Below are 12,493 nucleotides of genomic sequence, written 5' to 3' on the forward strand. Positions count from 1 at the left end.
AAGGGTAAGCCCTATATCTTACACAAGGTATAATAAAGTGCGAATAGCCCTAAGTAACAAAAGTGATGTATCGATGTGAGAATCATTCCACAAAAAAAAAACAAAAACAAAAAAACAAAAAAAAAAACTGAACGATGTACACGTGACTGCAGTTATGCCGACAGTAAGTGCTGTAAAGTCCAATATAGGCAACACTCATCAGTGACACAACCACCAAGTCACAAAATCATAGTAGTAGTTCAGCATCAAAGTCCAAAAATGTAGAATACTACAAAGAAGCTCAGAGTGGCTTTATAAGAACAGGGAATCCCAAGTGTAAACAACAGTATGAATCCTACCTCTAACCAATAATGGACACTGACAGCTGACTTGAGGAAAGGCTTAAGGAAAGCAATTCAAATCAAGAATTCAAAACATGGGGCACCTGGGTGGCTCAGTCAGTTGAGCATCCGACTTGGGCTCAGGTCATGATCTCATGGTTTGTGGGTTCGAGCCCCGTGTCAAGCTCTGTGCTGACAGCTCGGAGCCTAGAGTCTGCTTCGGATTCTGGGTCTCCCTCTCTCTGCCCCTCCCCCACTCGCACTGTGTGTGTGTGTGTGTGTGTGTGTGTGTGTGTGTGTGTGTCTAAAAAATAAATGAGCATTAAAAAAAAAAAGAATTCAAAGCCTGGATAGATTTCATCTATCCCATCCATCCTTGAGGACTAGCTCTGGGGACTGATGTAAACATCTATATATAAAGTGTCAAAAGTACCATCACATGACACAAAACTAACTTTTATCAGACACGAAACCCTGTGGCATACCCAAAAGGACTCCAGCTTATCAGTAAACCTTTGGTAATCATAGATACAGCCACACAAATGTATCCAGAACTGAAAAAAATTCCTGTTTTCCACGAAGTAGCAAAATCACATGGATGGATAGAATTCTGACCTTGACGGCCCCACTAGAAGATATTTCCAAGCAGAGGGCAGAAAATCTAGAAGCCATTCTGCACATGCTTTTTCTTGACACATAAAACTTAGGCAAAGTAAATGGCACAGGATTTCAGAGGTATCACTAGAAATCTTCCAAAGAAAAAATGGGAAACGTAATTAAATAAGTTGTGCCTTCCTGTCCCTTATTACAGGCAAGACCCAGACCCATCACTACTATACCACACATCCCATCACTTCCACCCTCCATTGCTGAGTGGCTCTGTACCACAACCTGGGAACAGTGGACATGATCCGACAGTGCAAACAAAAAGCTCTGGAAATAACCAAGATTTCTACACTTTTATTAGTCCTTCAAAAATGTATTTAATTCCACAAGACAAATGACCTGAACTGCTCAAAAATATCAATGCCATAAAGGACAAAACAAGGCAAGGGAACTGTTCTACATTAATAAAGATTAAAGAGACATGTCAACCAACTAAAATGCATGATTCTTGACTGGATACTGGACTGAAAATATAAGCTATAAAGAATATTTGGAGGGGCGCCTGGGTGGCTCAGTCGGTTAAGCATCTGACTTCGGCTCAGGTCATGATCTCACTACTCGTGGGTTCGAGCCCCACATCAGGCTCTGCGCTGATAGCTCTGGAGCCTGCTCTGGATTCTGTGTCTCCCTCTCTCTCTGCCCCTCCCCTGCTCCTGCTGTCTCCGTCTCTCAAAAATAAATAAAATGTTGAAAAAAAATTTTTAGGGGCGCCTGGGTGGCGCAGTCGGTTAAGCGTCCGACTTCAGCCAGGTCACGATCTCGCGGTCCGTGAGTTCGAGCCCCGCGTCAGGCTCTGGGCTGATGGCTCGGAGCCTGGAGCCTGTTTCCGATTCTGTGTCTCCCTCTCTCTCTGCCCCTCCCCCGTTCATGCTCTGTCTCTCTCTGTCCCAAAAATAAATAAACATTGAAAAAAAAATTTTTTTTTAAATAAATAAATTAAAAAAATTTTTAAAGTAAAAAAAATAAAAAGAATATTTGGGGAAGTAGGAACAATTTGAATATGGATTACATATTAAATACTACTGTATCAATGTTAGTTTTCTTGAATGTGATAATAAAATTATGGTTATGTAGAATAATGAAGTACCAGTTCTGGCTAATACTTGCAAATAGTTTGGGGGCGGCGGGGGGGGAGAGAGGGGAAGGCATGCATATGTAGAGAGGGATAAAGCAAATGTGGTCAAGTTATAAAGACAAAACTCAGTTCTTACCCTCAAGGTGTTCATAGAAAAAAGTATTTCTCCTCCCAATATAGAAATATGCCATCAACATGCATATTTGTTATATATGCAATACAATCATAATTATACATACCTATGTACCATTATGTTATATACAACAATATATAATAGAAAAATGCCATTAATGAGCAATTGAAGATAACCTAAAGAAACACCAAAAAAGCTGGCATTTATTAAGGACTGGTTCTGTAGCAGGGATGCAGACACTACCATAAAGAAGAGTTAAATCTGTCCCAGGTTATAAACCTAGGTTTTGAACTCAGGGCTCTGTCTCTACCAAGGCTTGGTTCCTGACCCTACATTACACTGCCTCTTAACAAAAAAAAAAAAAAAAAAAAAAGCCAAAATATTATAAATAATATAGAAAACAGCACAGACATCCGAATATAAGATACATCTGAAATATACATAAAGTATACATAAAGATCAAATTTTATGATAGCAGGTGATGTAACTGGTATTTGCTCAAGTGTTTAATTTGAATTAAAGAAAGTCCATCAAGAAAATAAAACAAGGGGCGCCTGGGTGGCTCAGTCGATTGAGCGTCTGACTTCAGCTCAGGTCACAATCTCACAGCCCGTGAGTTCGAGCCCCACATCTGGCTCATTGCTGTCAGCGCAGAGCCCACTTCTGTCCTCTGTCCCCCTCTCTCTGCCCCTCCCCTGTTCACACTCTCTCGAAAATGAATAAACATTTAAAAAGGAAAGAAAAGGAAACTAAAAGGGAAAAGTCTGTATATAGACTACTGCAATTTATAACCACATTATGGACGCAGTAAAAGGGTCAGCATCAAATTTTCAGCTTCCTCAACAGGTCATCTTATGACTAAATCAGGTCAGCAAACTACAGCCCCAAGCCAAATCTGGCCCTCTCACAGTCTTTGAAAATAAAGCTTTATTGGAACACAACCTGTCCATCCCTTTATGAATGGTCTATGGCTGCTCTATTGCTACAATGGCAGAGGTGAAGAACTACAATAGAGACAGTATGATCCCCAAAACCTGAAAGATTTATTATCTGGCGCTTTACAGAAAGTAGGTCAACCCCTGGTTTAAATGATAGCCATATAAGCTAGCCTCCTTAGCGCAGCAGGCAGCATGTCAGTCTCCTAAATGACAGCCATGTATATCACAAGTAATAGAAAAATAATTAGCCTGTTCATTTCAGCTCTATTTAAGCTTTATTATGAACTCTACCTGACTTAACTTCTCTTCCTTTGTAATTAGCGTCACTTAGAAAACACTAATGAGTTTTTGAATTTCCACAAGTATGTTCACACGTCAGTTATTTTCCATAGAGTAGGTCTTATTTTAGCTGCCCGGTAATTTATCTTTCACAATACTATTACAAACAAAACCCTAATTAAAGCACATTTGCAGTTATCCCCACACATACTTATCCCTCCATTGCACACAATCTGCAAAGACATAGACAAAGAAAAGATGAATACAGACAAAATAGCTGATAGGACTAAATAATTCCTAAAACCCTGTTCGCCCTAGAACATCTCAAGGTGCCATTTAGCACCAACAGAATCAGAATCACCTGCCTATTAGAAATGTAAATTGATGGGCCTCATCTCAGACCTACCAGGTGACTTACACTAAAAGTTTAAGAACAGAGTTGCTATTACTTACCTTGAGTGTGAAAAGGCTGATTCGGCCGGGCAGTTTATAAAATAGCCCCTCTCCTCCTCTTGAATTGGAATGTAGCATGGCATTGAGACATGCAAGAGGGGATGTCCCACTGTGAAAACATACAAGGATGGATGAGGGCTATATAAATCTATATGCCTACTTACTCAAAGATCTAATACCCTCTAACTCGTTCTTAAATCAAGAAGAAAAGAGCAAGAAATATAGCAGAAAAGGGCCCATAACAATTCCACTTTGAAAGTAGTAAAACAGCAACGAATGAAGTTCCCATCAATCACACCCGGATAAGACATGTCATGTGACTCCCTTGTTCCACACCTGACACTTCCTTAGTGCCTTTTGACAATACCAACCAAGTTCTCAAGAGACTTAGAAAAAGCACACAATGACTGTTGAAGTTCAACGAGTCTTTTTAAAAAACACATTACCCAGTATTTTTATTAAATTTTAATATTAATTAAAAAGAAATCTGTTTCCTTGCCTCTGTATTCCAACCTGTATGTATCATACTCAGAAGCTGCCACATATTATCAACACAAAGACCACAGAATCAATGCCAGCGTCCAAGAAAATAAGCATACCTTTTCATCCCGAGTTAAATATTTTCTAATAAGCACACAAAAGAAGAATATTTCATTTGCTTTTCCTCTATTCTCAAGGGGAAAGGATGGGTTTTATTCTACATCTACCCAGGAGCAATCACTTAAGTTGGAACATAAAAAGAAAAGTAAGTCAAATGGACTTGGTACCCAACAATGTTCAAACATTAAACCAAGAAAGATAAAAAGGGAAAAAGAATTATTAAGCTATTTCACAGTCCCTGCTACAACAGTTGCTTCCAAAACAATGATAACTGAGTTGGAGGCTACTTACTGAATCTTAAAATAGAACAGCTGTCAAAACACAGACAAACGTCCATTATTAACACTAACGGAGTGTGGCACCTGCACGTCAGTGCTAGGGTTCACCTGAGCACCTTCTCTTCCCTCTCCCCAGTATGCAGAAAATATATAAAGATCTTAAGTAAAGCCTCTTAAGATTTTTCGGAACCAGGGGCCTTAATTTATGCAGTGTTAAAAATAAATTCTGAGTCTAAAAAAGCCATTAAAAAAAAAAAACCTATTACTTATTCTGCTTTGGAACACACTGGATGCTAAAAAAAAAAATTCACCAAGAACCAATCTCTAAAAGGAACCTTGTGCAGAATCTGGAGTATCCGGTGGGTGTGCTAGCATCTCTGCTACGAGGGGGCGTGGCATGCCGGCAGAGTCCTTCAGCAGAACAGTGACTCCCACACACTAGACCTCTGTCTACAAATTACAGAGCTGCTCACTCATCAGGAGCTACCATGACTGCTTCCCTAATTCCTATAAGAGCAAGGAGCAGAAACAATTTAAGGTTCTCAGTTCCATCTGTCCCAAAGGGACTAATTTACCTTCTATAGGTATAGTGGTCCAACAGCAGTGCAGACGGCAGCATGATGGGAAATAGCCCGTAAAAACAAAAATAAAGCACAATTATAACGCTACACAGTGCACAGGTACTATTTAAATGAATGTGATCTAGGTAATCCTGGTCTTCCCTCCCCACAAACTGTCAACTCGAGAAGATTTGAACTGATGACTGGAAAGTGAGCATCTTTTGACCCTAAAAGGTCAATTTCAAGCAGATAAAGCTGAACCAGCAAAAACATACATTGTTTGTTCTGAGTCCCAAGAAGGGACACTGTGTTGTGCTCTCCTCTTTCATTTAAATTAAAAACAAAACAAACAAACAAACAGGTTGGGGTGAGAGTGAAGAGAGAAAAGGATTAAAGACAGCTGCTGATTTGCATGCCTGTGACTCCTCTGGTTTCTAACTTGTTGCTGCTTTAGGAAAACTACATCACAGGAGACTAAAATCAAGGTCACTCTAAAATTTAGTATATTCCCTACGATAAATGGCTAGAATCAATAGGGAGGAAAAAAAGGTCAGTGGCTGTTATAGTGATGAGACCACCCTTCTTTGATCCTAAAATAAAGGACTTCAGAGATATAGAAAGAAGGGCAGAAAAATACAGAAGGGAAAAAAAGAAGGAAGTTTTAAACAAGACAGAGCCTATCAGGGTCTGCCCCTTCTCTATTACTAAAATGCGCAATAGAGAATACAAAAGAAAATGTGCAGACTCCTTACACAAAGAACACATTCCGTGTCAAGATTTAAAGAAGAACAAGAAGAATAGGGAAACTGCTGCATCTCTAATGAAAACAAATGGATGTTCACCCACTCTCACCCTCCACTCAGAGGAGACACAGCCTGGGAGATAGTTCCATACCACGCCAGGCGTGGGGCAGGAGGGGGGGAGGAGGCATATGTGCACTTACTCATGTCCCTATGTATCTACAGAAAGACACAAGCCCTATGAAATCCTCATGCTGAGCAGCAAGAACAATACATTATTTAAGAAATGTTGGCTGCTATTGTTAAAAAAAAAAAAAAAAAAGAAGAACAATACAAACCTCATTTCCTTTAGTCCTTCTGCTTCTATGACCTGCAGAATCTGTTTTGGTGTCATTGGAGCATCTGAGTAGTTTTCTAGTACCTGAAGAAGAAATACAAATGTTCTGATTTCACTGTGTAATTTCCATTTATATCCATCAGTCTGTATCACTAGCTACAGTTCTGCTGTGAGATACCACTGCTGACAATTTGGTCCCTCCATAGTTAAAACTGCTTCAGGAACCAAATTACGTATATATCTATCTAGTTGCTAAAAGTCACTGAAATTAGCATAAACAGTCTAATTTTTTTTTAATTTTTTTTTTCATATTTATTTTTGAGAGAGAGAGAGACAGAGTACAAACAGGGGAGGGGCGGAGAGAGAGGGAGACACAGAATCCGAAGCAGGCTCTGAGCTGTCAGCGCAGAGCGTGAGGCGGGGCTTGAACTCATGAACCTCGAGATCATGACCTGACCTGAAGTCCACCACTTAACCAACTGAGCCACCCAGGCGCCCCAACAGTCTAATTCTTAATTCTAAAAACACACATCTTAGCATACATGCTCTGGTACGTGGGTGGGGCCTCAGCAACCCTGGTTACCGCCTAACCTCACGTTGTTCACATGACTAAACCACAGAATACGTAGGGCTATACAATAAATGACAAGACAGAAATGCATTCAGATTTTCTTTCCCAAGGAAGTCTGTTTAGTAGCCGTATTTTTTTTTATTTAAAAAAAAATTTTTAATGTTTATTTATTTTTGAGACAGAGAGAGAGCATGAGCAGGGGAGGGGCAGAGAGAGAGAGGGAGACACAGAATGTGAAGCAGGCTCCAGGCTCTGAGCTGTCAGCACAGAGCCCGACGCGGGGCTCGAACTCACGGAGTGTGAGATCATGACCTGAGCCGAAGTCGGCCGCTTAACCGACTGAGCCACCCAGGCGCCCCTGGCAGCCGTATTTTTAAGTGATGGTTTCTGCCACTGTGTTGTGAAATCCTGGTGTTAACTGCCACGGTACATTTTGCCATTTGGCAACATGATGCTCTGATTCTGCACGATGGGGACAGGCAAAGCAATGGGAAACAGAGCATCCCATTTACGTTGGCATCATCTGCAACAGGGTCGTGGCAGCAGTTTCTTAGTGAGCAACCGCATCTCTCTCACATGAAGGTGCAGGGAAGTTCTGGAAATGCTGTCCTTCTCGGGGAGAAAAAAGAAGCGGCCAGTAGCTTTGTACTGTCTCTACCAGTAGCTGCTGAGGTAACTCCAAACCACACCAATATCTTGCAGTCACTGTAACAACTGTAACAACTAAGTACTACTTTGTCTCAAATAAAATGTAAAGCAAGCAGTCTGACAGGACTGTTGCTAAAGGCTCTCCCTATGGAAGAACATGAGCCCCTAGCACTAATGGAAGTAAATCATGCTTTGGAGAAGCAGGTGCTGAAATAAAGCCCCTATTTACCATGGTCCCATTGTTAACCTCTCTTTTCAATTTTTACATTCTCTTTGGGTAGCATTAGCACCTCTCTAGCTTCAACTACTACCTATATTCTGCTAACTCCCAAATATTTACCTCTGGCCTGGGTTTCTCCCCCAGCTTCTGACTCAAACATTCAGGTCTGTACTGACATCCCCCCCTTGATCATCTGTTCTAATCTAACTGGCAACTCCAATTAATCGTGCCTCTTCCTCCATATCTCTGCCCTTGATTGACAACCTGTCTATTCACCTAATGCAGAAACCTAGGCAGCACTCCTACTCTCGCCTGTCCCCCAGTTCCTTCCCTGACCCGATATACAGGCCCTTCACTAATACTCCCATAACCAGCCCCACTTTCCTCAAATGCATTCTTCCTTCTCTGCCATCCTTCACTTAACAAATACATGAAATATTTACTTGTGCCAGGGACAATTCTAGGAATTCAACATAAACAAGACCAAATCCCAGCTACCTGCTATAGTCTGAGGTCAACCCTACAAAACAAACCTGCCCTCATCACTTTCCCACCTTAAACTCCTTCAAAAGCAACCTAATCATATACAGGAAAAGCTGAAGCTTCTGAAGAGTTCACCACCTCACTGGAAAAGCACAGGCTATATAGAACCAGACGGACCTGGATTCAAATTCTTGCCTGCTAAACTTGGGCACCTTATCTACCCAACTTGAGCCTAAATTCCCTCACTTGTGATGGAAGGATACTGATGTCTTCCCATAAGAGTTGTTAAACAGATTAGAGATAATGGAAGTAAGTGCCTATGGTGCCTGGCACACGAGGTCCTCAGAATCCGGTGCCTGCCTGTCTCTCTACCTCACTGCCAAACTGATAATCCACAAGCTTCACGTTCCAACAACTGTGTGTAGTTCTACCCAATTCCCACACTCTCCACCCTGTGCACAAGCACATGTGCGAGCGCACACACACGACTGCTATTTCTTGTCACTAGCTCCTGCTAACATCATCTGTGATGGCCCTAACTTCCGCTCACCCTTCAAGATTCAGTTTGGAAAGCACCTTCGTCCAGGAAGCCTTCTCTGATCCCTGCCAAGCAGAGTTAAATGTCTGCTTTCAGTGTCCTCCTAGTCCACAACACATAATTTACCTTCCAAAGTAGGGCACTTGTGAGTGAAAGATAGAAAGTAGTCATAATTATGCCTGGACAATAAGCATGAACCAGGATGTCTGTTTATCATTTGTACATCTACAATGGCACTTAGCAAGTAGTAAAATGCTACTCATGGGTCTAGACCTTCTCCACTCCCAGAAGACCATAAGCTCCTCAAGGGCAAACCTTATTCACCTCTGTATTCTAAGAACCTGACTAAGAGCCAAGTTAAGCAGTGCTGACTTGAACAAATCCACAACAAACCCTGGTTACAAGCTACTAATGCTCACTGCCACAGGTATCACTTCTTTGATACTAAATGTCAGTTGAGCTAGTCAATTTCTGTACCATAATTTTTTTTAAAAAGAAGCATGACTGAAAAATCAGTTACCAATTATTTAAGCAACAGTCAGGATGAGCTTGAGAATCTGAGAGAAAACAAAATCTCTAAAAGGAAGTTACATCAAAAGATACAAAGTATTCACTTTTATTATAATTGTATATGCCTCCAGCTTTTAGTACAAGAACAATTCAGCAGTGTTCTATTCCTAGTCTCTTTCTAGCACACTTTAAAAAAAAAAGTATCTCTTCTCCTACTTCAAAGAGAAAAAAAAAAATGTTTGATGTAAGAATGGTCAGTCATGAATCAAAGTGAAAGATAAAGCGTACAATGAAGAGTGTCTCAAAGCCAGGGAGAATCCATTTAAGGACATTCAATTTAAAGGGAAATCCCCTTGGCTATTTCTCCCAAACAAATTGTTCCTAACAAGCAAGAGGATTTACACTATCCAACCCTCTAAAGTCTACCTCTTATATCTAGAAAAGACAATACTACAGAATGTTTCAAAGAGGAGTATCTACTTCTCAACAACATAACTAACATCTGCAAAAATCAATCTCTTGAGGTATACTACCCTACTGAACTTCTCCAGGAGTCTCTTCTTTCCTACCCAAATAGTTTTTAAAAGAGTTCCCGGTATCACTCTAGCCACGAATCTAATCAAGGTCAGGAGCAATATGAAACCGCCCCAAAGCAAGTGCCTCTGATTGCCATGGCAAGCAGTCCAAATTCACCTGTCCAAAGAGTAGATTTAATCAACCTCCCTACCCTTACAGCTTTCTCTAGTCAAGATGCTCTATGTCCAGCATAAGCTCTCACAAACTCTCTAGCACTCCCGGTTGCAAAAATTTTCTTTACATGGGGAGAGAACGCTAAAAAGTTACTCCTCACCCACCAAGTGGTCCCATCCAAAGGGATAGAAAATTGTAACAGAAAAACAATACAGATATGCACAATTATGCACCATGTTTCCAAAAGTCCTCTTTCACATGTTCAAGGGCACTGCAAAGTAATTCCCACTCATATTATTCTTTAACGAAGAGCCATAAAACAAAAAGAGAACAAAAAGAGAAAGAACTTGGATAATCTGGCATGCGGTTGAGCCAATGGTAAAACAGAAGCAGCAATCTGGATACTGGAGTTCAGATCACATCACAGTTAAGTTCAAGAACCTAAAGAGGCTTAACAGAATAGTGGACCCCAAGTTCCTGAAGTCCTTCATCTAGTAAGAGCCAACAGAGCTTTGAGACAAACTTTAAAATTCCATTAGAACATAAATAACACAGGATTTAAAGGTACTTTCACCTACCTCTAACAAGTGACTCTGGCAAGCAAATTTCCTCTTGGTGCCCAGAGTCATAAACGCCTACATAACAGGGACTCGGAGGAGAATTCCAATGAACACCCAAGAGTCAACCTCGAGGAGAAAGACAGCAAGCACATCCTTTGGCTCTCCCCGACTCTCCTTCAGGCCTAAATTTGTTTCCAAGTGAAGCAACACTGGAGAAATCCTAAAATTTCCAAGAGATCTCAAAGCCAGCCACAGCTTTCAATTTTGACCGAATCAAAAAAATATTTAGGAACTTCAAAATCTCCAATTTTCACATGCCAAACCAAAACAAATTAACTGAAGCATGAAACTTGAGCACACAAACAACTGCTATTTCTGTTCACTGGGCAACAAGTGCCTGGGGAAGACAATCAGGAACACCAGTGAAAATTCTCTTATAAACCCAACAGCTTTAGTTCTTGTAAGTCAGTAACTGAGTTTCATACACCCCAGGTAAGAAAAAGGCGTACCTACCACAGACCTGTAACAATACTCAACACACAGCCATCTCTGTCTGCACAACACCTTTGAGACAGGAACCTCACTTCCCAAAATAAAGCAAAAGACTACAAGATGAAGCTTCATTCACCATTAAAAAGTCAATTATAGTAATTACGTATCAACTACACGGTGCCAAGAGGAATGTATGCTATCCACACTATAACCCTGCTATGTGACACTTGAGGAAGTGACATCTCTGGGAGAAGTATGAACTATTACTATTGTCATCTGAAAGATTTTATGAGAACACGTCTCACAGTATCTCAGCTTTGTGGGTGCAAATCCAAAAGGAGGGTATTTCACTTACAAGTCCTCTGACGCTGTGAAAAAACTCACAACCCTCCTCACCAGGCAGCTTCCAACACTCAAATTACTCTCTCCTTTGCTAAGTTCTCAGCGAGCAGTATCTTCAAACAGAGGTACTTGGTCTTTGTCCAACACTTCATGTCTACATGCACCAGTACGCTAAGCAGTGGACTCACACATACGTTCTTTGCAAAGTAGAGGCACTCTGTGCACAGTGCCTATCTAGCTCCAGTCTGGCTTAGGAAGTAAAACACTCTAGTCAGCGTTTCTCCAAGTGTGGTCCGGGGCCACCTGCATTACAGGCAACACAGGAACCTGGTTAAAATGAAGACACTCAGACTCTACTCCGGAACCTCGGACTCAGAGGATCTTAAGTAGGGCCCTAGGACGAGCATTCCTAAAAACCTGCCAGATGTCCAAGACGCTAAAGTTTGAGAACCACTACTCAAGGTTCCCGCAGGGAGTAAGCACTTGCTTCCCTCCACACACCTGGTTTAGATTGGGAAGGCTCAAAATGCCACTCGCGTCCTCAAAATTGGGGGTGTTTTCCCACCCCTGGAGTCAAACGCACCACCCCATTGCCCACCAGGAAGCGAGGGAGGAGCTTCCGACCCTTCCCGGAAACCTAACTCCCCCGAGTGCGTAAACGAAGCTTCCCCAGACCCCCAGACGCTGCCAAATAGTGGGGGAGGGGAGGAAGGGGAGGCTGGGGCCCCGCCGCCCAGAGGGGGAGGAGTCGGCCTGCCAGCTCGCCCCTCCGCAGGAATTTAAGGGGTGGGGGGAGCCGCAGAAAAAGGCGCCACATCCAACCGGCGGGGGACCTCTCCCCACCCAACGCCGGGCGGGGGGGGGGAGGGGGTCCCGTTCCTAGAGAATTGGTGGCCCCGCCCCCTCCTGCAGTGGGCAGGGCTTCGCCCCTCCCCCTCCCGGTGGAGGGGGCTCGGCGAGCCCACCCCCCGCGTCCCCCACTGAACCCCCTCGGCGACCCGCCTCACCAGGCGCGCGGCCTCGGCCCACGTGCGCTCCTTCTTCCTCTTCTGTTTGTCCT

The 12,493-nt window shown here is 42.3% G+C and overlaps 1 protein-coding gene across 2 annotated transcripts in view; it reads right to left on the bottom strand.

Annotated features, from left to right (window-relative positions):
* The window catches only part of ASXL1 (ASXL transcriptional regulator 1), a 75,853-nt gene extending 63,366 nt beyond the window's left edge, over positions 1–12,487 (bottom strand). Inside the window, exons 1-4 of one of the 2 annotated variants that reach the window (XM_040447357.1) lie at positions 12,441–12,487; positions 6,381–6,463; positions 5,318–5,320; positions 3,865–3,973 (exon numbers count right to left, since the gene is read on the bottom strand). In XM_040447357.1, coding sequence (XP_040303291.1) covers positions 3,865–3,973; positions 5,318–5,320; positions 6,381–6,436 — 168 coding nt within the window. In that variant the 5' untranslated portion in view covers positions 6,437–6,463; positions 12,441–12,487. The remainder of the gene's footprint in view (positions 1–3,864; positions 3,974–5,317; positions 5,321–6,380; positions 6,464–12,440) is intronic. The other variant, XM_040447358.1, reaches the window with a different exon arrangement.
* Positions 12,488–12,493: the final 6 nt, after the last annotated feature.

This window comes from Herpailurus yagouaroundi, unplaced genomic scaffold (genome assembly GCF_014898765.1).
Source record: "Herpailurus yagouaroundi ecotype Mexico unplaced genomic scaffold, PumYag 196, whole genome shotgun sequence".
Taxonomy (NCBI): Eukaryota; Metazoa; Chordata; class Mammalia; order Carnivora; family Felidae; genus Herpailurus; species Herpailurus yagouaroundi.